Source organism: Papio anubis, chromosome 18, assembly GCF_008728515.1.
Source record: "Papio anubis isolate 15944 chromosome 18, Panubis1.0, whole genome shotgun sequence".
Taxonomy (NCBI): Eukaryota; Metazoa; Chordata; class Mammalia; order Primates; family Cercopithecidae; genus Papio; species Papio anubis.
Window position 1 is genome coordinate 66311005 of NC_044993.1, and position 24979 is coordinate 66335983.

General features: G+C 41.8%; 1 protein-coding gene across 1 annotated transcript in view; it reads right to left on the bottom strand.

The window, feature by feature from the left end:
* Positions 1–24979, bottom strand: part of RBFOX1 (RNA binding fox-1 homolog 1) — a 2483424-nt gene that overhangs the window by 69091 nt on the left and 2389354 nt on the right. The window contains 1 exon segment of the mRNA XM_031657938.1: positions 13896–13976. Within this exon segment, the coding sequence (XP_031513798.1) occupies positions 13896–13976 (81 nt within the window).

Genomic DNA, 24979 nt, shown 5'->3' on the forward strand with positions numbered 1-24979 from the left:
AAGGCAGCCTGACACCACAAAGCCTGTGATCTTATCCATTATGCAACATAAAGGCAACCCCAGTCAGGCTCCGGGAAAAGCTTTCTACTTTTACTCTCTCTCTGCTTCTTAGAGCCTCTCAGTTTGGATTCCCTCCTATTGCCTGTACAAGCTGCCACATTGTCTCCCTATATCCATAGCACGTCTGAGACAGAGCCAGCCCCAATTCATCATGGACTGGGTTAATTTGCAGGGGAATCTGTTGACAGTCTCCCAGAGATCTCAATATGCTTCTTGTTGGGGAATGGGGGAGACATTGGAGGGTCTGTGTTTGTGTACCTGCCATTTCTTTTGTTAGATACTTATGTTCTGAGATTTCGAGATACCTGGAAAGGCATTGTTCCTTTTCTGCTAATTGGATGCCGGTCATAGGGATCACCACTGATTTATGTTCCTGATAAGAGTTCAAAGGCAAGCTGTTTCCCTTTGGCACTAGGGTTTATCTCCACGTCTTGATGTGGGGGGCAGGTGGTGTTCAACCCAAAAATACTGGGAATGCAGATTCTGTAGACATAGCAGGTTTGCACTAGTACAGTGTCAGTAAAGTCGCAGTTGAACACAAACCTGATTACTGTCACAATAACTAGCTCCTTGTGACTAAATGCAACTAGAAATTTTTAATTTGGAAGATTGGAATGAGAAACTCATTTCCAAAGCCTTGGAAGATCTGCATAAGAAACCTTCATAACATTTTGGGCTATTGCACGTTTTTCTATATACAATTACTTTTTTAATATGTTATCAAATATCACCTTACAACTTGGGTTTGAAAATAAGTCTCCTTTTTGTGAAAATTAAAAAAAAAAAAGTCACCTAGGAAAATAACATTACACGCAATGAGCACACCAGGATTTAACTGTGAGCAATGAGTCTGGTGTTCCCAAAGGAGAAAAGTTCTCTAACTGAACAAATTTAAAAAGCAACAGCAAAAGACACTTACACCATTCACGCACATGAATATTCTTTGATCATGTAAGGTCTTTGTGTCTCTGAGCGAAGGCAGTAGACTTGGCGGTAACTAACTGCCATGCTGTTCCTACTTATCTCCCAAAGTTAATAGTTGTATCTTTCCTCACGGGTTAAAATGGCTGGATTAATCCAACATACAAGTAGCAAATGTCAAGGCTGCTAAATGTGTGGTGATACGCTTTTACTGTGCAGAAGAGGTATTTGTGATTTGCCCACTCACAGGTATTGACAATCTCCCCCTGGGGCAGGATTTTTGTAACATTTCATTGGGCAAAACGAGAATGAGTCTCAATCTTGGAGTGTTTGACTTGGCAGAACCGCAAAAGGCATTTGCGAAGGTGCTTTCTGTCCTTTGAAGGAGAAGACAAAGCCCTGAAGAGCTGAGATTTATTTTAATGTGGACGAAGCAATTTGTCATCATGTATTAGTTTAACAAAATTTGTACTGATAACCATGTTGTTTCCCAGGAAACCACAGGAAAAAAAACCCAAAAAAACCCCCACAAATAACTTACATAATTACTTTATCCAGTGCATATACATACTAAAGTTTCAATTGTTAAATCATTCATGTTCTATCTAACAGCTGGCTGAAACGGCAAGCTCGGTGAATTGCCTCTCCAGGTAGGAAACAGGGCAAGTGAAATAAATTAGCTTCCTTATGCTGGGCTGGATTTCCCATGGTTCTCTTGGGCTGACGCAGCTCCTGTACATGAAGCCTTCAGAGGGGGCTGATGGTGGCTCACAGGGATGGGTACACGACTCACATGTGTTGTTCATTTCACTCCCAGCCATTGCTGTGGAGATTGCTGATCTGTCTGTCAGTGCTGAGGCCATCTGCTTTTGAGCATCAGTTTTCAGACTTAAAAAAAAAAAGTCCTGATCCTTGGATCAATGCCCAAAGCCAACCTGCAGGACAGGTACTGTCTGAGCCTAGGGATCATCTGCGTGATATCTGAGCCAGAGCCTCCAAAACACCTACACAGAACAGACTGAGGAAGATACCATTCACGAATGGTCCACCAATCCAGTCACTGGACTAATGTAAACCATCCAAACCAGCTTCTTTGTTGAACTTTATTTTCTTGAGACAGGGTCTCACTCTTGCCCAGGCTAGAGTGCAGTGGTGTGGTTATGGCTCACTGCAATCTCAGACTCTTGGGCTCAAGTCATCCTCCCACCTCAGCCCCTCCAGTAGCTAGGAGTATAAAAGTATACCATCACATCTGGTTTGGTGGACTTGAAAAAATCCTGGAGAAGGTGGCTTCTGAGCCAGAAAAAGAAAGAGGAGCATTTCAGGAGCTGTAACGCCTCAAGCAGCCTTGAGGGACTCTGCACAGCAATCTCATTTAGTGCTCATAGGTAGCTAGTCATGGCTATTTACATGGCAAGGAAACTTGGCCAAGGTCACAGCACTAGTCTCCCATGACAGTTAACTCCCAGACTTTCCTGCATACAGCTCTTTTCACTAAATCACGCTGTAGCTCAAGAAAAATGTTGTAAAACCACTAGTGGGAATTAGGACTTGCCAGAAAAAAAGGAAAACAATCTTTTGGAAATGTTTGAGATTCCTGCAGCAAATACTAAGGGTAGGGATAATATATACCCATAGATAGTTGTGACTTTGCTATTTGCTTTCGTATGAAAACCAATTAGGCATCAAGAGCCTATGTTGCATGCAAACAAAACTCAAGGAGATAAATCTAAAACACGTGGTATGGTGTTTGGTTCTGAAACTGCATTTTCTCAACAATGCTCCTAAGTTCTCCAGTAGGGATAAATAGCTTTTGGTACACAGTTCTTTTATATAAAAACATGATTTAAGAAAATGGTGTTAGAAGCATGTGCTTACATTACTGGGTTTATATGAACTACACCAGGCTCTCTTTCCCTTCGATGAGAGGCAACCTGAGCTGCTCATGGTCTTTGCGCTGAGTAGAAGATTTATTTTGGAAGAGAAATAAGGCAAGGGAAAAAGCAGCCACCTCAATGGTTGGACACATTTCTATCCAAGAAGGCTGATATTTGATGAAAGAATGATTGCTCCAGCTCTTGAATTATATGAGTGCCCTTGGATTCAGCCTCTCCCTTCCTAAGCTGTTCATTCCCAGCTCTGTAGACCCAGAGAGGGCTTGGTTCAACGTACAAAGCTAGGACCCTTGGGAATGTGCACCTGCTCCATTGCATCAGCGTGTCCTCCTTTACATTCCAAGAACCAAGCAAGATCTTGCCATTGGCCCCTACAACTTACCTGCTCAGAGCTCTGAATGTAAAATGAATCCCTTCCTTTTTTTCTTTTTAATTTTAAATCCACATTAGTTTGGGGAAGCAAATAAAGGGCAGATAAGTGCTTAAAAAATAGTCTCAAAATAAGCCTCTCAAAGTATCGGAGGATTTCTCTTGCCTCTGATGAGGCTGGATGAGGGTGAGTTTTGTCAAGGAGTTAAATGCAGGAGCTGCACCAGCCAGTTGATCCTCTTAAGAAAATATGAGCATTAAAAAACACTTCTTGTCAATGCTATCACAGGACTTGGGTTTCCAGGGAATTCCCCCAGAACAATTGCCTCGCTGCCTTTCCGAAACATCTCATCTCGGCCTTGTTCTCTGGCTGTGTATGCACTGGAATCCCAGGGCAACATAGTTTATTGTTTTAATATCTGTCTGACACAAAGCAAACGCATCCTCCAGTGACTCCTTATCTGTCATATGTATTTCTGTGAAAGAAATATCAAGACAAATAAGATGTTTGGGGGCACACCACGGGATGGTAGTTTTTGCAATTGGCGGCCTTTTGCAGAAGCAAGACACCCATCTGAAAAAGATGAAAGGCGCCATTCTGCATTGAGATTAATAACTAAAGCAACGACAGAGAGCTGCATAGCAGCTGCCTGAAACGTGGCTGCCTCTTTGCAGAACTTTCCCTTTACACAACTGGGGGGTGAGACGTTCAACTGGTGGCTTTAATTTTTTCTTAGAAATGGTTAAAAATGACAAACATCAAAGTGGGTTATGATTATTACTCAGCCAAAGAAACAACACACGGATGAAGAAAGTTGGGGGGCGGCAGAGGGGCGGGTACTGGTTGCAGGGATTAAAAATACAAACGAACCTATTCTGAGGACTGTGATCCAGGTGGAATAACTACGTTAAGATCATAGCTGGTAAAAGCCTCTTAGAAATGATCTGTTAATCAAAAGTGCTGGGTCACGGGAAAAGCTGAGTAGATGGAGAAAAAGCAGAGATGGTGCTTCAGTGATGGAGAAAGAAAGATTTCTGGACTTTACCATTAGTGGGTGGGTGGTAGCTGGATAATTCTGCAATGATTGGTTCATCAAATAGATGTGTGCTATGAGTGAGGTGGCAGGGAGAGCATGGCACCTAGTAGGTCTCTCAAAACACCTCAATCCACGGGTTTGGTGAAGCAAATAGGATCTCAGTAGCAAAGGGCATCTGTCTACAGTGTTGAATAATGGTGAAAATGAGGACATTTAATTCATCTACTGAGAGGCACCCCAATGGCAGTGCTAACAGTGGTTGTCTCCTGTTGGGTGTTACCTCCCAAATATCCCTAGGAGCATTGTGTTTGAAATTCTGAAACCTCAACATTATATGTATTTTTCTATTATGTGTCCCTGGCAAGAATATAGGTATAATAGAAGCCAACTTGAGACTATCTTCATAGCATATTTTCAGGAAGTAGAATTGTACCTGGCATATGGAAAAAAATTCAATAAAGATTGGTTGAATGAAGTAACGTCTTTCAACCCCCTTCCCAATCAAAGGATTAAAAACTAGAAGGAATTATCTCTGAGAAAATGATGAAGAGGACACAGGCAGGCTGCCACCATAATGCTGAACCATAGCAAAAGGGAAGCAGTGTCTGATTCCCTGATCGGAAGGGTCCAGCCCAGAGGATCTTTTATAGCCAGCATTGTTGAAAGTGTGGGGATGGAAATGGAAACAGTTCAGACAGAAGAGTCTGGGTAAGACAGTGGAGTCTTCACATTTTGCCCAAGGAAACTGGGGCAGATCTTAGACTAATGGCAACAGAATTCAGCCTCTGAAACCAGATTTGTTCATTGTGCAAGCACAACTAACAACCAATTCCTTGTATCTTGATTAAATATAATTCAAGATTATTTTGTATCATTTAAATCAAGATCAACTAGTATCTTGATCTTAGTAGGTACCAAGAGAAAGGGTACCTATTTTTTATGTACTACTTTACATCATTTAAAATGTGATAAAATGGGCCAGGCAGGGTGGCTCAAACCTGTAATCCCAGCACTTTGGGAGGCCGAAGTTGGCGGATCACCTGAGGTCAGGAGTTTAAGACTAGTCTGGCCAATAGGGTGAAACTCTGTCTCTACTAAAAATACAAAAAAAAAAACCAAACAAACAAACAAAAAAAACAAACAAAAAAAAACCAGGCGTGGTGGCACACACCTGTAGTTGTAGCTACTGAGGAGGCTAAGGCAGGAGAATTGCTTGAACCCGGGAGGTGGAGGTTGCAGTGAGCCGAGATCACGCCATAGCACTCCAGCCTGGGCATCATAGCGAGACTCTGTCTCAAAAAAAAAAGAAAACAAAAAAATGCTACAAAGTGCAAAAGGTACACGAGAGTGCACACTTAAAAGAATTTTCCTTATTTCCACCCCCAAGCAGCCAGCTACCATGTTCTGCCCTTTCAAGTGAGAATGAGGGCCTGACAAAGAGATTGAGCCTGAGGGCCATAGTTTACCAATCTGGCCTACAGACTGTTCTTGTAAATAAAGTTTTGTTGGAACACAGCCACACGTTTTCATTCATGTTTCAACCTTAGAAGTCCATGGCTATATGTATAGTAGTCTATGGCTACTTTCAAGCTACAACAAGAGTTGAGTCTCTGCAACAGAGGCCAGATGGCCTGTAAAGCTGAAAATATTAATACTATCCAGTCTTTTAAATAATTTTGCTAAGCCCTAGCCAGACATATCAAAGAGGGAAAAGCTGCCTCTTCAAACTCGATGGGATGGGTAGGAGATAGCACAACCTTGGCCCAAGTAGAGATGCTGGACAGCTGCTGAGAAGTTCTGCATGACCACTCCCTGCTCAGCCATTTCTTGGAGTCCATCCTGTTTCCAGCCTCTGAGGGAAAGTTCAGAGAGTAGTGAAGAGAGGGAGGCTTGGGATTTAAACAGGCTTGGTTCAAAGCCGATCTAGCTGGGTGATCTTGGACAAGCTTCTTAAGGCCCCCAAGCCTAAATTTCCTCCTGAGAAAAGGTAGCATAATTAATCATACTGTCCTATAGTTTCTTCTTAAGTAAGAAAGCTAATGAGAAGGGCTTAGCAGAATGCCTGACATATAGTGAGTGCCCAATAACCATTAGTTATGATTATGGATACCATGATTTCAGGGCTGGAACAAAGTCAACAGGCATTCACTGAAGTTGTAGAACTTAAGTGGGGGGTGGAAGGGAGGAAACACCAAAAAACTCTGTAATGAAGATAAATCATGTTTTAATGCAATCTTTTAACACCCGAATTATTCTTTAAATCCACGATGAACAGACTATCAAAATTTAAATACAGTGCTGGACTAAACCAGATGGGATTTTTAAGGCTCCAAAAGGAAAAATTAAAACTTACTCTGTCTTGGTATTCTGTTAATCATGGATCTTTTTCTATTACTTTAGATTTTTTAAAATACTGCATTAAAATGCTATTTATGAGGAGTCTGGGTACCCCTTTCCTCTTTGAAGTGAGCACCTCACTTGCTTATGCTAGTCCCAGAGCTAGTTATTTTTAAGCGCCCCTCCATAAAATACTAGAAAAATATCTAGGAGGAAAGGGAGAAACTGTCAGTTACTGGCAAGTGAGGGAAAAAGAAGACACAGTTCTTTACACCAATGTGTCAGTAACACAATGACCTGTATGTGTACTTTCTATTAACTGAGTCCAGCCCACTGACATTTTCTGTATTGTGCAGAAGAAAAAGGAAGCCATAAATTAACTTAGGTCCTTACTTTAATTACAGAAACCCATGGAAGTTCTATCAATTATCCAAAAGAAAAATAGTGCAGGCCTGATTTATGTATGTTTCTGCCACTTAAATCATTGTTTTATGAATTCCACACAATTACTTCCATAAAATCTGCAATCAATATATCAATTAAAACTATGCCCCTACCACTTGCCCTTGAGTTTCACAGAAGTGAATGAGGAATTGATTTTGCCTTTTGATAACATTCAGGTTCCCGAGCATTTGCCCATGATATCTTTTTTTGAGGAGGGAGGGGTATCAAGGTGAAAATTTCAGGGGAAATGATCATTAATCTTTCGTTAACTTTAGGATTTGTCCTGACGTGGATCTAATGTTCAACTCTGGCTTTCATGGAACTGTGGAAAACACACTCACTGACATAGATAAGCAATATGGAACCATAAGGAAATACCTTCTGGAGAACACTTTTCTAGCCCTTAAGAAATAAAACTGACATCTCTGTATCAAGGGGCTTGCTATGGACTGAATTATGTCCTCTCCACCCAAATTCATATGTGGAAGCCGTAACCCCCAATGTGATGGTATTTGAATATGGGGCCTTTTGAGAGGTAATTAGGTTCAGATGAGGTCCTGAGGGGATGGGGCCTTCATAAGATTCATGCCCTTATATGAAGAAACACCAGAGAGTGCTCTATTCCACCCCCTACCACCTTCTCTCTCTCTCTCTGTCTTGTTAAAACATGGGAGAAGGTGGCCATCTGTAAGCCAAGAAGAAAGCCCTCCATAGAGCTCAAGCTTGTTGGCACCCTGATCTTGGACTTCCAGCCTCCAGAACTTTGAGAAAATGAATGTCTGTTGCTGAAGCCTCCCAGGCTATGGTATTTTGTCATAGCAGCCCAATCTCACTAATATGGTGTAAAACAAAACTTGCTCTTGACAGGGATTTTGTAATCCAAAGTGATGTCTAAAAATGATTAGAAAAGACAGATACATTTGCCTATGTAATTAAAAGTATATGGTGGAATGTGAGCAACATCAATGGTCAAAATAGGAAATACATTTGTAACATCTAAGCTATTTATAGGTTATCCTCCTAATGAACAAGTGTCACTGTGAACTGACAATAAAACGAGAAAAAACTCAAATGGGAAGATGTATACTGGAAATTCAAAAAACGTAAAGTCTAAATGAAAAATGTGAAAGATGATGATCATTAATAGGAAAAAGGCAGATACAAACTAGAACAAATTGAGATGTTATTTTTCACTATGCAATTTGCAAAATAGAGCAAAACATGGCAGTGCTGGCAAGAATGCTGGAAGGGAACCAACAGTTCCATGTTTGGGAATGTTAAATGTAGAAATGGATGCGTAGTGGTAGGTAAGGGTATTTGCAAAAATTTGTACCATTGCCTTGTGGAGGGAATATGAAAAAACGTAGCTTGGGCTGGGCTCGGTGGCTCACACCTGCAATCCCAGCACTTTGGGAGGCCAAGGCTGGCGGATCACAAGGTGAGGAGATTGAGACCATCCTAGCTAACACAGTGAAACCCCTTCTCTACTAAAAATACAAATAAATTAGCCAGGCATGGCGGCGAGCGCCTGTAGTCCCAGCTGAGACAGGAGAATGGCACGAACACAGGAGGTAGAGTTTGCAGTGAGCCGAGATCGCTCCACTGCACTCCAGCCTGGGCGACAGAGCGAGACTCCGTCTCGAAAAAAAATAAAAATAAAAACCAAAAAGTGGCTTGAATGAGTATGGATAGAGAATGGTTGAATTGGCTGTCAACCATTTATGCCATTAAACAGCATGAAAATATCTAAAAGGCTTAAAGGGAGATGGTCACAATGTATTAAGTGAAACTAAATATGATTGATAAATGGAATACCCAAGTAACGTCTGTGTATACTCTTCTCTGTAAAGTCAAACTAGTAACCCCCTGCCCCCTGCCCCCACCATTGCATATGTATATGTCCTCTCCTGAATAACCACGCAGAAAATGTAGAAAGATACTGGGCATCTACACACATTTTAAGGGTTTGTGTTACTGGATAAAGAGATATTATTCCCACATTATTCCAATTGTGTGTGTATGTGTGTTTATTTGCACACTTCACACTGATTACAATGAGCACCTGTGACAATTGTAATTTAAAATATATTCATAAAATCCTGAAGAAAACAAAATAAATATTGACGTCCTTCTGGAAGCATCTACTTCATATGTAAATCAGGATCTGTGATAGCTTGCTTTGCTAATCTGAATCAGAAGGGAACTTTTTCATTCATGGAACCAATGATTTACCTTTTGATATGTCAACTAATGAAATTGAAATTCATGTTTTAATTTGGAAGAGATGTGGTATGTTCTTTACCTTCTTGTTTCTGCCTGGTGCCAATTTTGATGTTGGGCATTCACCATATGTGAAACAGCGCTGTCACTAATACAGCTAGCACGTTTTCCGTGGACGAAAGGAACAGGCTCACCGCTGGCCTTTGGAATGGGGTGGACAGTCCACATGTCAGCAGCCCTGCCCGTTTCACTAAGCCTTTCTGTTAAGGGGTTGCATTGTTTCTGTTGAAAGCCTATTGAAAAATACTAATTGCAAATGTTTTCCATTTGATACTAGGTGATGTTGCCTAATTCTCTAGAGTTTTGTTCTTTCTTCATTTAAGTCGTATAGAAAGTGAGCCCATCTTATACTCTGGATGAGAGTAGTTTATTAGGACGTGTAAGAGGACGCACGATGACCTGTGACACAATTTGAACTAGGGTTTTAAACCCGCATGAAGTTCGGGGTGAGGGAGAAAAACTGGAGTCATTTGGGGTCCGATGGAAGACTCTAAGGAATTAGATTGTATGGAAACAAAGTTTTGAGTGAAAAATCTTTCTCTTAATACTTTCATGTGTCCTGGGTCACATTATTAGGATGATCCACTTAATGGGGGGGGGGGGGGGGGGGAAGCTCACCATTATGCAAAAATGCATCTGCAAAAGCAGATAACTTCAGTAGGAATTATTTTCATTACAGACTAACCCAGCAGGGTTCCCTTAAAAACCATCTCCCCTACTGCATTTAAGGGTGTTATTTACAGATGATTAGCTATTTGGCTAGGAAGAGGTACAATTTAAGTCTTAAAAAATCTAAGGCCAGTTAAAGATCCACGGAGGAAAAAAAATGCATAAAAACCAAAAACAAAACTCCAGAGTTATCTTGTAAGTCAGTAGACACATAGGATCCAACATAACCAGAGGGTAATTTACACACACCTTTCTTCAGGAGCACAGCTGTTAAACAAATGAGGAACACACACATTTTCAAGTTAAAAAACAAGAGCATCCTACGTGATTGCTGAGAAGTATGGTCACCTCAGCTTCCAGGGCAATGGTTGGATTCCTAGAGAAAAAGTCTGCACCCATCAGAGCTCAAAGACAAAATATGTGACTCTCAGCCCTGTGCAAATCGAACCTGTTAGGAGGAGAACAATCCTGGATGACCATGAATATAACTCTGTGTGTGTCTGTGTGTGTGTGTGTGCGCGCACAGGCCTGCATGCAAACATGACCCTTTATGTGCTGGCTGACCTGTTGCAGGAAATGGGGAATGGCTCTATACTGGAATATGCATCTAATCCGGAAGAGAAAAACGTAAGGGAATGTTGCAAAGTCAGCAGTCCACAAACAGCCTAGACCAAAAAGCCATAAAGGAGAAAGGAAACCGCAGCAATGTATCTTAGGGATGTGCAGACAAACTTAACATTCAACACCAATGCACAGCCTGTACATAGAAATAACTGAAGGCCCCTCTGTCTACCCAACTGGAGACGGAGAGGTCTCAGAGTCGGTCACCATTACAAAATACTAATCGAGCTTGACAATCTGAAGACCCTTGCTTAAGCATTGACAAGTGAAGATTCTTAATGTAAGAAAATAGTTTTTGTTTTGCTTTTTAATGGGGTAGTAAAATTAGCTATTTTCTTTAAAACTGCTCTATCAACAGGCATTTATTTTAATATTTTTGAAAAATTGCTATGAACCTAAGTTCTCAAGAATAGGGGAAGAGGTTAAAATAAAACATGAAACAACAGAATACTATGGGGCCATTAACATATTTTTATAAAAAGCACATGGCATGATATAAAACGTGCAGGTAATATGACTGATACAATTTAGAAATGAAGGATTGTTGGATGCACATTATACTATTTCCATAACTGTAAATTTTTACTTTAAACATAGAAAAAAGTAGCTACACACAGTGCAGTGATACTGTATTTTTAATACTAAAATCGACTCTTTAAATTGGAGATCAGTACACTTCTTCTGTAAAGAGCCAGACTGTTAAAATGTTAGGCTTTGCAGGCCACCTAGGTCTCTGGCACATTCTTCGGTTTTGTTTTGTTTTTTCAATCCTTGGAAAATCTAAAAACCATTCTTAGTTCATAAGCCTTGTAACACAGGCCATGGGCTGGGTTGGGTGATCTTTGCTTTAGATGGTTTCATTTTCTCTGTATGCTTTGACTATTTTATTATGGAGAACTTGGGAAATATTTTCATGGCAAAGTGAAAGATGCTTCCCCAGTTCACTTTAGAGCAGCTATACCAATTCAAACTAGTACACTTTTGGAGTTGTTTTGTTCACTTCTGTAAAGAAAATTGAAATATAGATATATCATCATATAAAGCCATACTGTCCAATATGGTAACCATTAGCCCTCTATGGCTAATAAATGCAACATAAAAATGAGTGCCTCAGTTCCATCAGCACTGCTGGATAGCATCAAGATTTTATCCCAGACACTTATATAGGGCTGCAATGTTAGACCCAGCCCTATGGTAAGTTTTGGCACACCAACTCTCCTTCAGAAAATAATACAGAGAAGGAAGACCAGGTAAATGGAACAGTGATCAGATTTAGTCAAATGGACTCAGAAAGGCAGCTGAAGGCTGAATAATTTTCCCAGGTTCAGAAGACAAATCTGTTACACACTGGCTTTGGGATTGCCCTCCATTTCCTCAGTTGTAAAGCAACCATTGTGATACCTACCTGGTGCTGGTTTTGAGAGGAAAACACAAGGCTAGACATGTGAAAATGTGTAGTAGCATTACAATTTCAGGAGACACATGCACACACATTTACACTGGCCCCAAGGAGGCCCTTCTGAATTTGTGGTCACAAATTCAGAAAGAACTACTTCTTGCCAGTATGGTAAGATTTGGGCTTCTTGGGAGGCACAGAAAAATGTCTTGCATTTAATGAATGCCAAAATTGCCATTAAAGATTATACTCTGGGCCAGGCACGGTGGCTCATGCCTGTAATCCCAGTACTTTGGGTGTTTGAGGTGGGTGGATCATCATCTGAGGTCAGGAGTTCGAGACTAGCCTGGCCAAGATGGGGAAATCTCATCTCTACTAAAAATACAAAAATTAGTGGGAGTGGGTGGTGCATGTCCATAATCCTGGCTGCTTGGGAGGCTGAGTCATGAAAATTGCTTGAGCCCAGGAGGCAGCAGTTGCTGTGACATGAGATGGCACCACTGCACTGCAGCCTGGGTAAGAGAGTGAGACTTAGTCTCAAAATCAACAACAACAACAAACCTAATTGTGAGAAACAACTGGCTGTCAGACCTCCTGAATACTTCAGACCCTTGGGTGTGTCACATGATATTTTTGGTTCCCTGTGACTGTGGTAACCTTTGCCCCAACAGTGAGGAGGTTGCTTTTCCTCAGCTTCACAATTTAGGAAATGAAGATGTTTGGCTTTGGCATGACGGTGAGGATTCTCCTGTGTCTTATCCCTCAAGCCTGGTACTCCTGCTCTCTTCCCCATCCTTGCCTTTTATAACTACTCTGAGAAGCAGCCCCCAACCCTACTCCAGGTACCCAGACTCACTTTTAAGCACTGACCCTGAAGACAACTCATTCAGCAGTTATGGGAACTTCACAGGATTTACACACATTGTATAGAACACGTGATAAAGTTTCAGCTGTGGCTGGGAGACTCTTTCAGAAGGGGTATACCCTCTGGGAGAACATGGTAGAGTCAGTGGTAACTTTAATTCTTCTGCCTGCTCTGGGAATTGGGGTGAGGGTAGGGCATCCTTCAACCCAGAGCATCCATCTGAGGCAGAGAAATCTTCGGTTCTTCTACGTCAACATTGTGATCTACTTCCTATATTTTGGGTCTCTTCCCTCCAGGACCTGATGGCTAGACTTACCTATGTTTACAAGTGCCCCAACTTTTTAAAAGATAATTATTTAGTGTTGCTGCCCCTGCACTTGATTAAATGAGGGGGGAACCACATTTCTCTCTTGCTCCTCCTCCTCCTACTGCTGCTCCTCCTGCTCCACCACCTCCTCCTGCTGCTGCTCCTCCTGCACCTCCTCCTCCTGGTCCTGCTCCTCCTCCTGCTCCTGTTCCTCCTTATTGGAATTACATAGCAAAGGACAGAACAGCCTAGGAAACAAGTGACTAGCTGCACCGTGAGAGAACTGTGTACAAGAATTCTGATGGTCAAGCATCTTTTGCTAGGCAACAGTGCCTTTTGGGTGGCCTGTATATGCTATTTAAACTATTTTTACATTAATTTGCAAAGCTATGCTAGAAGGCAGGCAATAAGCTAGAGCTTCCCACCCTCCCATGCCCCTCCCCACCAACCCCATGCCCACATTCCCACATTCCCAACCGTTGGGACCCAATCCTGATGGAGCTAACAAAGAATGTCCAGGACATCTGGGAAGTGGCATGGGAGACAGAGACATGCTTATGAAAATTAACTTCACCTCAGAGAGAGCCACAGAGAGGGAGGGGCAGAGGGAGGGGGAGAGCACTTACATGGCAGGGAAGGTGATTGGACTCAGATTTATGTCACAAAACAAAAAGAGCCACGACAGTGGGCTTACTTGCAGAAGTATATACAAGTGAACTGGGGGCACTGTACATGGAAGATCCCTCCTGGTTGGCCTGGCACAACAGGACCGTGCCTACGAAAGAGAGAGAGAGATGGTATCTGGTTTGGGAATTGGCACACTACACCTGAGAGATCACGGCAATGCAACCGAGAAACGCAGAGAAATGAAAACAGCCACATCCCAGAGCGCAGGACAAGGGCACCCAACAAGGCACCCTGCCTTAGCCAAAGGGAATCAACGGAAGCCCCCCCACCCTCAGCAACCCGGCCCGCCAAGCACACGTCATGACTTTTCACACGGGGTTGTGTAGCGTGCTCTGGTTGCCCCAGGGCCCAGGTTCAGATCAGGAATGGAAGCAGCGTGGTATCCTGAAAAGGGAACTTGAGAAATATTGGAGGGAACTAGAGAGTAAGCCTGACTCAGACACCTCTTCACTGTGTGTGATCTGGCAAGTCACTGTACCTCTCTGTGCCTCGGTGTTTCCATCTGGAAAACAGGGGTAAATATACCTACCTCCAAGAAGGACTGTGCATCGTATGACTGGAGATGTACCCAGGGCAGGGGCTGGCATGTAATAATCACTCAATTAATAGTAAGCATACATGTTGATACGTTTATGGAAAACTGTACCTTCCTTCAAACATCAGTCTTTCCGAATCGGTTCTTCAGAGGAAGAACCAAAGTAAGGCAGAGAAAGAAAAATTGCAACTTTTTGCCATCCCTGGGACCCACCCTGGACCCACACTGGACACTGGGTGAGAGAATCTTTGGCTTCTGCATTCCCACTTTCTTCCCTAAAGCTCTCTGCCTTCCAGCCAGAGAGGCTGCCTAGCTCATCCTGCAAACCGCGGCTGCATTGCAGCAATGACTTGCCGCCTCCTGATTTAAAGCGAAGGGCACTAGGTTTATCCTCGCAAGATGGAATTTTACAGCGGCGAATAATGGTGGAATCCTGACATACCTCCTCAATCTATGACAGATTTTGAACAACCACCCATTCCAGGGATGACCGGGGTCAGGAATTGTTAGGGTATCAATTCTACTTTCCCACTGCTGCAAGACTCAAACTCTAAGACTTTGAAAAGAATTAGAATTCTGAGGAGTTTTAAGGCCATTACTGGTGATGGAAATGCCTCCCTGTGGTTTCTGGTCACTTCTCTGGCGAGGGAAGGTCAACCACCCCAGTTTGATTTGGGTTCCCCTGTCAGGACCACCACCGAAAAGCAATCTCCCAGGATAAGAAGCCAACCTTACAAGTTCCCCAGAACAGGGAACTTTTCTACATCCCTGGAGACTTGCCCTAGGGAATAGTTCTGTGATCCTTCTGTATCTTCCCTACGATCAACAAAAATGTAGTTTAAACTTCCAAAGTGTGTGGGGCCCTGCTACATAGAGGGACTGCGGGGGATGTCATCAACGGAGAGTAAACCAGATACAGTTCTTGCTAACCCATCTCACTCTTCCCCTGTTACCAGTCTGACAACTCCATCCACTCTTTCCCAGGGAGAAGTGGCCTAGGATCAGAGGTTCCACCTGAAGGAATGTCCCATAGTCCTTTTCGATCTGGTATCCTATGCTTATAGCTGGAGAAGAACCACCCCCACCCCCAAAATAGCCCTTCACACAACAGTGAAATTAACTTGAAAATAACTAACCTTCTCTCGGTAGTAAATACATCAAGAGTCTGGAGGGGTGTCAGTCATGATCCACCTGTGCTAAACTAGTAGTTCTTTCTTCTTCATTTAAAAACAGTGTATTGGCCAGGTGTGGTGGCTCATGCCTGTCATTCCAGTAGTTTGGGAGGCCAAGGCAGGTAGATCACCTGAGGTTAGGAGTTCGAGACCAGCCTGGCCAACATGGTGAAATCTTCTCTCTAATAAAAATACAAAAATGAGCTGGGCATGGTGGAAGGCGCCAGTAATTCCACCTGCTCACGAGGCTGAGGCAGAAGAATCGCTTGAACCCAGGAGGTGGAGGTTGCAGTGAGCCGAGATCACGTCACTGCACTCCAGCCTGGGTGACAAGAGTGAAACTCCCCCTCAAAAAAAAAAAAAAAAAAAAAAAAAAAGTTTATCACAAGGTATGAGATGATCCTTTACATGGTTTAACCTCTCCTCAGGTATTTCCAGTTTTAGCAGGTCACTGGGGATTAATAACAAACAAACCAAACTTCAAAGAATGGAGATTGGGATATGAAACCAACCAAGGGGGAGGCAAGCTACCTAAACCAGGAAGGACAGTTAGTCTCCTCTACAGTCAGTGCTCTTTATTGATGAGTACTCCTGTGTGACTCTGCAGTGGTTATCCATGTGCTTCTGCTCACTGCTAGAAATCTTAGAAATGAATGTTTCTATAGGACACACAGAGTTATCAGATCAGAATAATCTAGAATAGGGTCCTAGCAGGTGGATTTAGGGAAAGCTCCTCAGCCTTCTTCTCCTGTACATGCCTGGTTAGAAAAAAACACTTTTAAAATCAGATCTGAAGTTTCTTGGGGTGCCTAAATTTCAAGAGAAAAATGTATAACTGTAACAAAAACATATGCGGAAGGACATTTCAGTATTGTATGGTTAAAACCCTTGGGTCAATTTTCAATATCCTTGATGCAATTTATAGAATACCACTGGGACACAGCACAGATTTTTGCCTGGAAACCTAACCTCTGGCAGGGCATAATGAAGCATTCCTAATTTTTTTTTAAGCTGTGGATTCTGAGAACCTGGACTGAAATAACTTCTTTTGGACACTTTCTTAATAGTAAAAAAAAAAAAAACAAAAACAAACAAAACAACAAACAAAAAAAAACTATGCAATGATTTTGACCTTTTGTAAAACAAAATCTATGCCTTCACAGGACTTGGTTTTTGTTTTATCTAAAAGCATCCTCCAATTTAATTTGCAAAGTACTTACTGTATGTTCCCTTAGTGCTTTGTGACCTTTTCTTAAAAGGAAGCTTTGAATTCAACAAAACCAAAGCAGCAGAGAACACTGCAACCTCCTTGCATTTTTTTGGGGCAGGGAAGGGTAAGTGTGTTTGTTTTAAAAAGTAAGTCAAATAGGTAATAAGGTACAAGTAGCAGTATGAACAGTGCCTACAATGTCATTCCAAGTGCTTCTCTACATAGCCTCAACATAGCTCTTCAGTGAGTCCACTGAGCTGGATCTTCTGTCCGTCCCTAGCCTTCAACATAAACCTTCTACTGTCAGATGCCAGGAATCTTCATCTGTACTTCTCAGACTTCCGTGCTTTTAACAAATTCCTTATAATTTAAGGATGGCAACTGGGGTCAATTTACACCACTACCTACCCACTCTAGCCAGAATGGAATTAATCAGTTTCAGTATTATCCTTTCCTATTGACCTGGAATCCTCACAAGCATTCTCAACACAGCCAGTAGGCAATGATTCCCATTTGATTAGAGTTGAAGGGAATCAGACCTTCATGCCATTCCTGCTCTTAGAGTTAAACCATTTGACACTGACTTTTTTTTTTTTTTTTTTTGGACAAATAGAATTGAATGTTGCCAAGTTCATGTGGTTCAACTTAAACAAAAAAGTGGCTTCCCTTGTCCTTCTCCAATGTAGTTTAAAAGTGACTAGTCCTCAGGGGTGAATTAGTCACCCCCTATTCTATGCTCTGATCTTACATTTTTAAACCTCCCTGATAGATCCTTCGTGGTCCTGTACTACAATTTTCTACTTACATATTGGTCATCTGAACTTCAAAATCCAGCTGGGGTAGAGCCAAATCATATGCATCTTTTCATCCCCAGCACCTATCAAAATACCTGGTCCTCAGAAGGATTAATGCATATGATTGAATTATAATACATTTTTTAAAAGAACTCTCCACTTCTATCTTTGCTGAAAATAGTGGGTTTTTTTTTTTTTTTCCCAACCAATCCTTCTTCTACCTATTGTTCATGGCAGGAAATTTGCATGCCTAAAGTTTAAATAGACTTACAAACTACATCTAACTTTTATAGATTGAAATAGCTTCAATCTATTTCACGTGTTGTCTCTTCTTTCCTGGTTCTTATAAAGTTGGCTCATCCAGTCTAACAAGAAACCTGGGCAGCCCGGACTGTCGATGACTGTATCAGCACCTGGCAGAGACTGAGCTCCATGGGACAGACCTCAATCTCAGAATAATCAGAGCCCGTTCCAAAACCTGTCACACTTGCCTGCTCTGAGTGCTGGGTCATCAGCATCCCCACATCCTGGCAAGATGTCCCACAGCCACTCTCCAGCAGGATTTGGAACCCTCCAGTGAGGGAAGGGGTAAGCCAGGGTCAAGGCCTCAGATTGGGCATCAGAACCCTTTCTGCTCAGCCACAGTCTCCCTGCAGTGTGTAGGGGATCATTCCTGGCCCCTGAAGGGGCAGGGACAACCCTAGAAAGGATGCTTCCCATCACAGACAGGAAGAAGGAAGTGTTGAAAAGTGTTTACTCTGCTGCCAACCCTGAAGTGAGGAAAACTGGACTCAAACCGGAACAGCAGTGCGGTTTCACCCCTCCGTGCCTTTGCAGAGGCTTTGTCTTTTTCCAGGAAATCTTTTCCTTACTCTAGATAACTCCTTTCTGGATTCAGCTCTGCCTTCTCCTAGAAACCCTATCTATGTACCTTTGTGTGGCCAAGTTCAGCTTCCTTTCTCTGCTTTTTAAAATTGTGTTGTTGTAATCTATTTAGAGAGTGTCTTCCCCCATTGATGCTACTAATTCAAAGAGATCAGGAATCATGTGTTTATCTTCCTATCCTCATGCATTCAGGAACCTAGACTAAGAGGCAGGAAGCAAATGAAGAGAGAATCCAAAGGTTTCTGATAGGCAGTCGTGCTATACTTTCAAGAAATAAAGTTAAAATGGAGGATGGGAAGCAAGAAAAGGGTGTTTTGGCAATGTCTGCCCCTTCCCTTTTAGTATCAAGTAGGCACAGTTCCAAGCCAGCACATGGTGAATAACTAGAACCTTTCCTACATAATTTCCAAATTAAAAAAAAAAAAAATGTGAAAGGAACATCCCAACTGCCTGGCAACTGGGAGCGGTCAGTTAGCTTCATGAGCTCCAAGATGATGATGTGTTAGAATATCTGAAGAATCCCCTGGAAGACGCAGAGAGCAACAGCTAGACTTTATGAAATAGCTAAGATGGAATGAGTATTTTGGGTACCTGTGCAGGAGGTTTCTGTATATGTCTTCCACTGTCTGTACCTCTAATACAGGAGTTATTAAGAAATTAAGGCAGATAGTAAGGGTAAACGTTCTAGGTGGAAATTTTCCTGTCACAAGAAAGCACCCCCAAACCATCTCTTTTCTAACAGAAAAGACTGCTTGAAGAGCTGGGCAGGAAAGCTTTGATATGCAAATACCAGCCATTAGAAACAGGGTTCACTCAGTATGGTGATTCCTGCTGTCTTCTCATCACTACCTGTGCCCAGTGTAATGGCCACCTCCAGATAACACCATGTGTTCAGAACATCATGGCGACCCGCATTTACATATTAAAGGACTAAGGTGGGAGGGCCAGGTTTTTTGCCAGCTACGCAAATGACACACCTGGCCAAACCAATCCCCTGGGCTGTATGCAAATCAGACACCACCTCCTCCAGCCTCCCCTATAATCTACCACTTCTCTGCCACACACAGGCTTTCTCTTTGTTCCATGCCCCTTTCCCTGGTCTCTGTACGGGGAAGCGGTTCTTTTCTTTCTTCCTCCTTTCTTGCCTATTACACTTTTCGCTTCTTAAAACCACTCCACGTGTGTCCGTGTTACTTCTATCAGTGCAAGACCAAGAACCTTGACATTCCTCCTCTACAAACCTCTGTGTGCTGGTGCAGACTCACACAAAAATAGAACTCTCCACTGAGATCTGGCTTTCCTAATGTCACTCAGCCAAGGAAAGAAGCTTACTCTGGAAAGAGGGCTAAGAGGAGCACCCTAGAACCCTGCAGGGCAATGGCTGAGTGAGTACAAGCGCTTATTAGTCCCTCTGCCTCTAGTGTTCAGCTAGGAGACTATGGTGTAGTGAGTATTGTCATTCATTTGGCAGGTACTTATTGGCATCTACTAGTGTATGTGCCAGGCACTGTGCTGGGCTTTGGGGCACATCTGTTGAACTCCATGTGCTTTTCCAGAGCATGACACGTTACCACTTTTAGTGCTCATATGCTCAGTAACAAATGTATACATGAAAAGGAACAAAAGAATGATTCTGAATATCAAACCAAACCTTAGTCTACATAACTAGTCACATTACTCACTAAGTATAATTATTTGAGAACAATTTTTATTAGATAAAACTATTATGGTTTTGGCCAAAATTCTATATTTCTGCTAAATAATGCTATCATAACTGAAAGTTTAGTAGAAATAGGAATCAATGCTACAAATGTTTCGATTCTACATCAAGAAAAAGCTTTCTTCAATATTTGCCGAAGAATATTTACTTTGCATTTGTCCCTCCATAACAGGGGTGTGATGTCATTAGTCCTTCCTTACTGACATTAAAAGAGGCACAAAACAACTAAGTCTTCTCCCAAAAGCTTTACCAAACAGAGGTAAATTTTAGATGAAAAACAAGTTGTTTGGATTCCTAAATTGTCACTCATTTCATCAATGAGTCCTTCCTTCAGTCCATTATGGTAGAATCATTTTTAAATGTTATAACTCTGAGTACTTCAGAATGTGACTACTTGCAGAGAGGTCTTTAAAGGTGTAATTAAGTTAAAATGAGGCCATATGGGTGGGCCTTAATCTGACACATCTCCTTACAAGAAGAGGAGATGAGGACACACAGGGAAACCCACGTGAAGACAGAGAAGATGGCCATCTGCAAGCCAAGGAGAGAGGCCTCAGAAGAAACCAACCCTGCCAACACATGATCTCAGATTTCCAGCATCCAGAATTGTGAGAAAATAAATTTCTGTTTAAGCCAGGCTTCCCCAACCCCCGGACCACAGACCTTACTGGGCCACACAGCAGGAAGTGAGCTGCAGGTGAGCGAAGCAAAGCTTCATGTGTACTGACAGCCTCTCCTCATTATTCACATTACCGCCTGAGCTCCACCTCCTGTCAGATTTTCTCAAAAGTGGGAATCTTATTGTGAACTGAGCATGCTAGGGATCTTGGTTGTGTGTTCCTTATCAGAATCTAATGCCTGATCTGTTACTGCCTGCCATCACCCCCAGATGGGACTGTCTAGTTGTAAGAAAACGAGCCCAGGGTTCCCACTGATTCTACATTATGGCGAGTTGTATAATTAATTCATTATATATTACAATGTAGTAATATTAGAAATAAAGTACACAAGAAATGCACTTGAATCATCCTGAAACCATCCCCCTTACCTGATCCGTGGAAAAACTGCCTTCCACAAAACCCAACCCGGGTGCCAGAATGGTTGGGGACTGCTAGTTAAGCCACCCAGTCTGTGATACTTTGCTATAGCAGCACCAGCCAACTAATACACCTACCTACCTTATCATGAGGGTCCCCGATAAAGTGACCCCCAAGCCTCAAACTTCTCTTGGACCTAGAAGCCAAAGAGGTTACCATGAGGTCCCTATCGATGGAGGTGACTGCTTTCAATTGACAGATTTATCCAAAATTTACCCAAAGCCCCAATAGACTGTGGATAGTTTTACAGTCACGCAGTTTTCGACATCAGACTAGCGTTGAGCTAATCCACGTAAGAATATTTTCACAATTAATCCCTAATGCTTTTATACCAGCCTGAAAGATGAACTGCTCTGAAGGGTTATTGGTAGAGTTTTAAGTATAAGGATATTTCCATTTGGGCACAGATGTTGCAGAAAAAATGTTGCTCGGAATGTTTACTTCTTATAAATCAAATCATGTTTTAATTGTACCAAGGGATTTCCATATTTAAAGGGGCCCTGAAGCGAATCAGTCTATAGTGTAAATAATCCCTCACTCCAATTTATTTTTATAAGCTTCGGTTTTTGTAATATTCAAGAAGAAATACACCACTGCTTGTTTGTTTCCTCTTTTTGCTTTTTATTTTTACATTACTTGAGACTTTTTGGAGAAGTCACAAGAATAATACAAAGAAGAACAATTTGTTCCTTGATTGTTTATTGTTTGAATATTTTAAGGACTCACTCAAACTGTTCACTTAATCTCCTGCAACCAAAATTTAGGCTAATAGTGGCATTGACACAAAATATTTAACTTAATATGATAAATCTAACAACAAGAGCTCCCAAAGTGTTTTACTGAATCCCTGAGAACCACTGGGTATTCTGTCCAACTTCAACTTAGATTATCATTTACTCTTAATGACCCTCTAGGACTGACACTATTTTTATACCCATTTAATAGATGAAGATATTGGAGCATAGAGAACTTTGTTCTTGTCCGAGGTGACTCAGATCTTATGAGGCTGACGGCAAATCATACCAACCAGATTCCTGGACTCATGGTTCTAACAGTCATCTTCTAAATTAAGTGCTGCCCAACTACAGACTTTTGGCCAAATCCAACCTCTTCCCTGCCCCAACCCCCGGCCCCCCACCTATTTTTATATGGTCTGTGAGCTAGGAATGCTTTTTACAATTTAAATGGTTGACAAAAATCACAGCAACATTTCACCAGTGAAAATAGTAGGAAACTCAAGTTTCAGTATCTAATAAGTAAAGTTTCATTGGAAGACAGCTACATCTATTCATTTTTGTGTATGGCTGCTTTTCTGCTAAAATGACAGGGCTGAGTAATTGCACAGAGACCTTATGGCCTGCAGAGGCTAAAGTGTTTACTGTTTGGCCCTTTACAGACAAAGTTTGCTGATCAATGTTCTAAGATCCCTTTACGGCTTGGAACAATGCTAACAGTAACTGTCTCTCAGTACACCATTAGCCCTTCCCCAGGGAAATGGCACTAAGTATTTCAGAGGCTATCATTTGATCAATACTTGGCAAAAAATTAATTTTATTTCATTTTTGTTCAAACTTTTTAAAAACACAGGCTTTTAAAAATATTTGCTCAAAATTTATTTTGAATTCATTGTTTCAAAACAATAAAACAATTAGGCCAGATGTGGTGACCCTGCCTGTAATCCCAGCACTTTGGAAGGCCAAAGCAGGCGGATCACTTGAGGCTAGGAGTTCAAGACCAGCCTGGCGAACATGGCAAAACCCCATCTCTAACAACAACAACAAAAAAAAGTCAGCCATGGTGGCATACACCTGTAACCCCAGCTACTTGGGTGACTGAGGCACAAGAATTGCTTGAACCCGTAAGACAGAGGTTGCAATGAGCTGAGCTTACACCACTGCACTCCTGCCTGGGTGATGGAGACTCTGTCTCAAAAAAGAAAGAAATTCAAAAAGTTGTTCCATATAGTATTTGTGGAGGTGTATCAATTTGGCTACAACAAAAACAATGGAAATAAGTTTTATCTTGCAAGATGTTTCTCCCTTAAAATCATGGGTGTCAATATATAGATAAGAGGACTACTAGGGCCTTGCTTCTCAAACTCTACTATGCTCCGAATCGCCTGGGACTCTTCTAAATGCAGATTCTTATCTAGGGGGTATGGGGTGGGGCCTGAGACCCTGCATTTCTCATAGGCTTCCAGGGGAATGCAGATGGTGCTGACAACAGTAAAATGCTAGGGACTACATAGGAACCTCAGGTACAGCTAATATTGACAGTGCCCATTAAGGTGGCACTGGGTTTCAGGTGCTATACAAGATGTACTCTACATATATGCTTTTTTCTTATCAAACCCAAGAGGAAATGAAAGCTCAGAGACAAAGTATAATAAAGCTAAACTATAAACCAGTTTTGTCTGACTCCAAAGCTTAGACACTCTCTCTCAAAGCTACACCTGTTTCTCAATGGTGATACTTTGTCCTGAGTTGATAAAAACACAACCTTCAGCATGAGAATGATCAATACCCATTACCCCCTTTACAACAAAGCCACATCTAAGAATTCTGAAGCTGCCATCTGGCTGGAAACGCCTGACTCTTCTGGGCTACAGATGGTAGCTAGAACCTCCTGATTATGTTTACGAATTTGTAATAGGGTTTTAAATCCAACCAAGGAAGCCTTTGGGCAAAATGTATCTTCTACAGATAAGAAAAATCCTACTTGCAAGATTGGAATAAGACATAGAGGAGGAAAATGCAGAGAGAGGAGAAATAGTGAATGTTTGAGATTTCTATAGTGTTGTTGAAAAAGCATAGGCTTTGATACTTTTAGCTTTGTTTTGGTTCCTGACCTTGCTGACTTCAAGTGAGTTGACTTCGGGTAAATCGCTATACTTCTCTGAGCCTCAGTGTTTGCATCTATCAAATAGGGACAAAAATGTGTACTTCATCGAATATTACTGAGGATTAGAACTACGGCATGAAAGTGTTTGGCAAATAGTAATCAGTAAGTGAATCAACAATAATCATGGAAATAGTAATTGTTATTGGGTATCTAAACAATGATGCTCTGAGGACTTATTTTGGGTTTAAGAAAGGAAATAGCAAATTTAGAGCTATTCAACTATTTTGTTTGGCCACTAAACATAATGCTAAACATAAGAGTTAATGGCAAATATTTTAGTATTAAATGAATTGCAAGCACTTACATTTGGGAGTTTTAATGTGATAAGACGTGTCTAGCTTCTAGTGGGAAGTCAGGGGACAGACCGTGGGTGTCTGGGTGAGGATTCCTGTCCGGCAGAGCCACTGTGGGCAGTGGTGAGAAGCTACTTGCTATAATCGAGACATAGTGCCTCCAGTTTGGGATATTTCACTTATTTATCTCTCGGCCTGTTCCTAAAAACATTTTAGTTTGCTGTCTCTGATGAGGAAAAAAATTAGAAACTGTCATTCAACTGAAAACAGTGGAGTTTACAAGTCTCTGCAAAGAACCTAGAAGGCCTTCTATACTCTTGACTCATCTTAGGAATAAGAGCCTCTAAGATGCTGTAAAAGCCTGAAAACCTATCTAGAGAGGCTTCTCGATGATTGCTTCTTGCATATTTCAAGTACTATTACAGAACTATTTAGGAGGGACTCTATTAGTGGAATGAGGAGGAGATTCTTCATCTTGAATTGC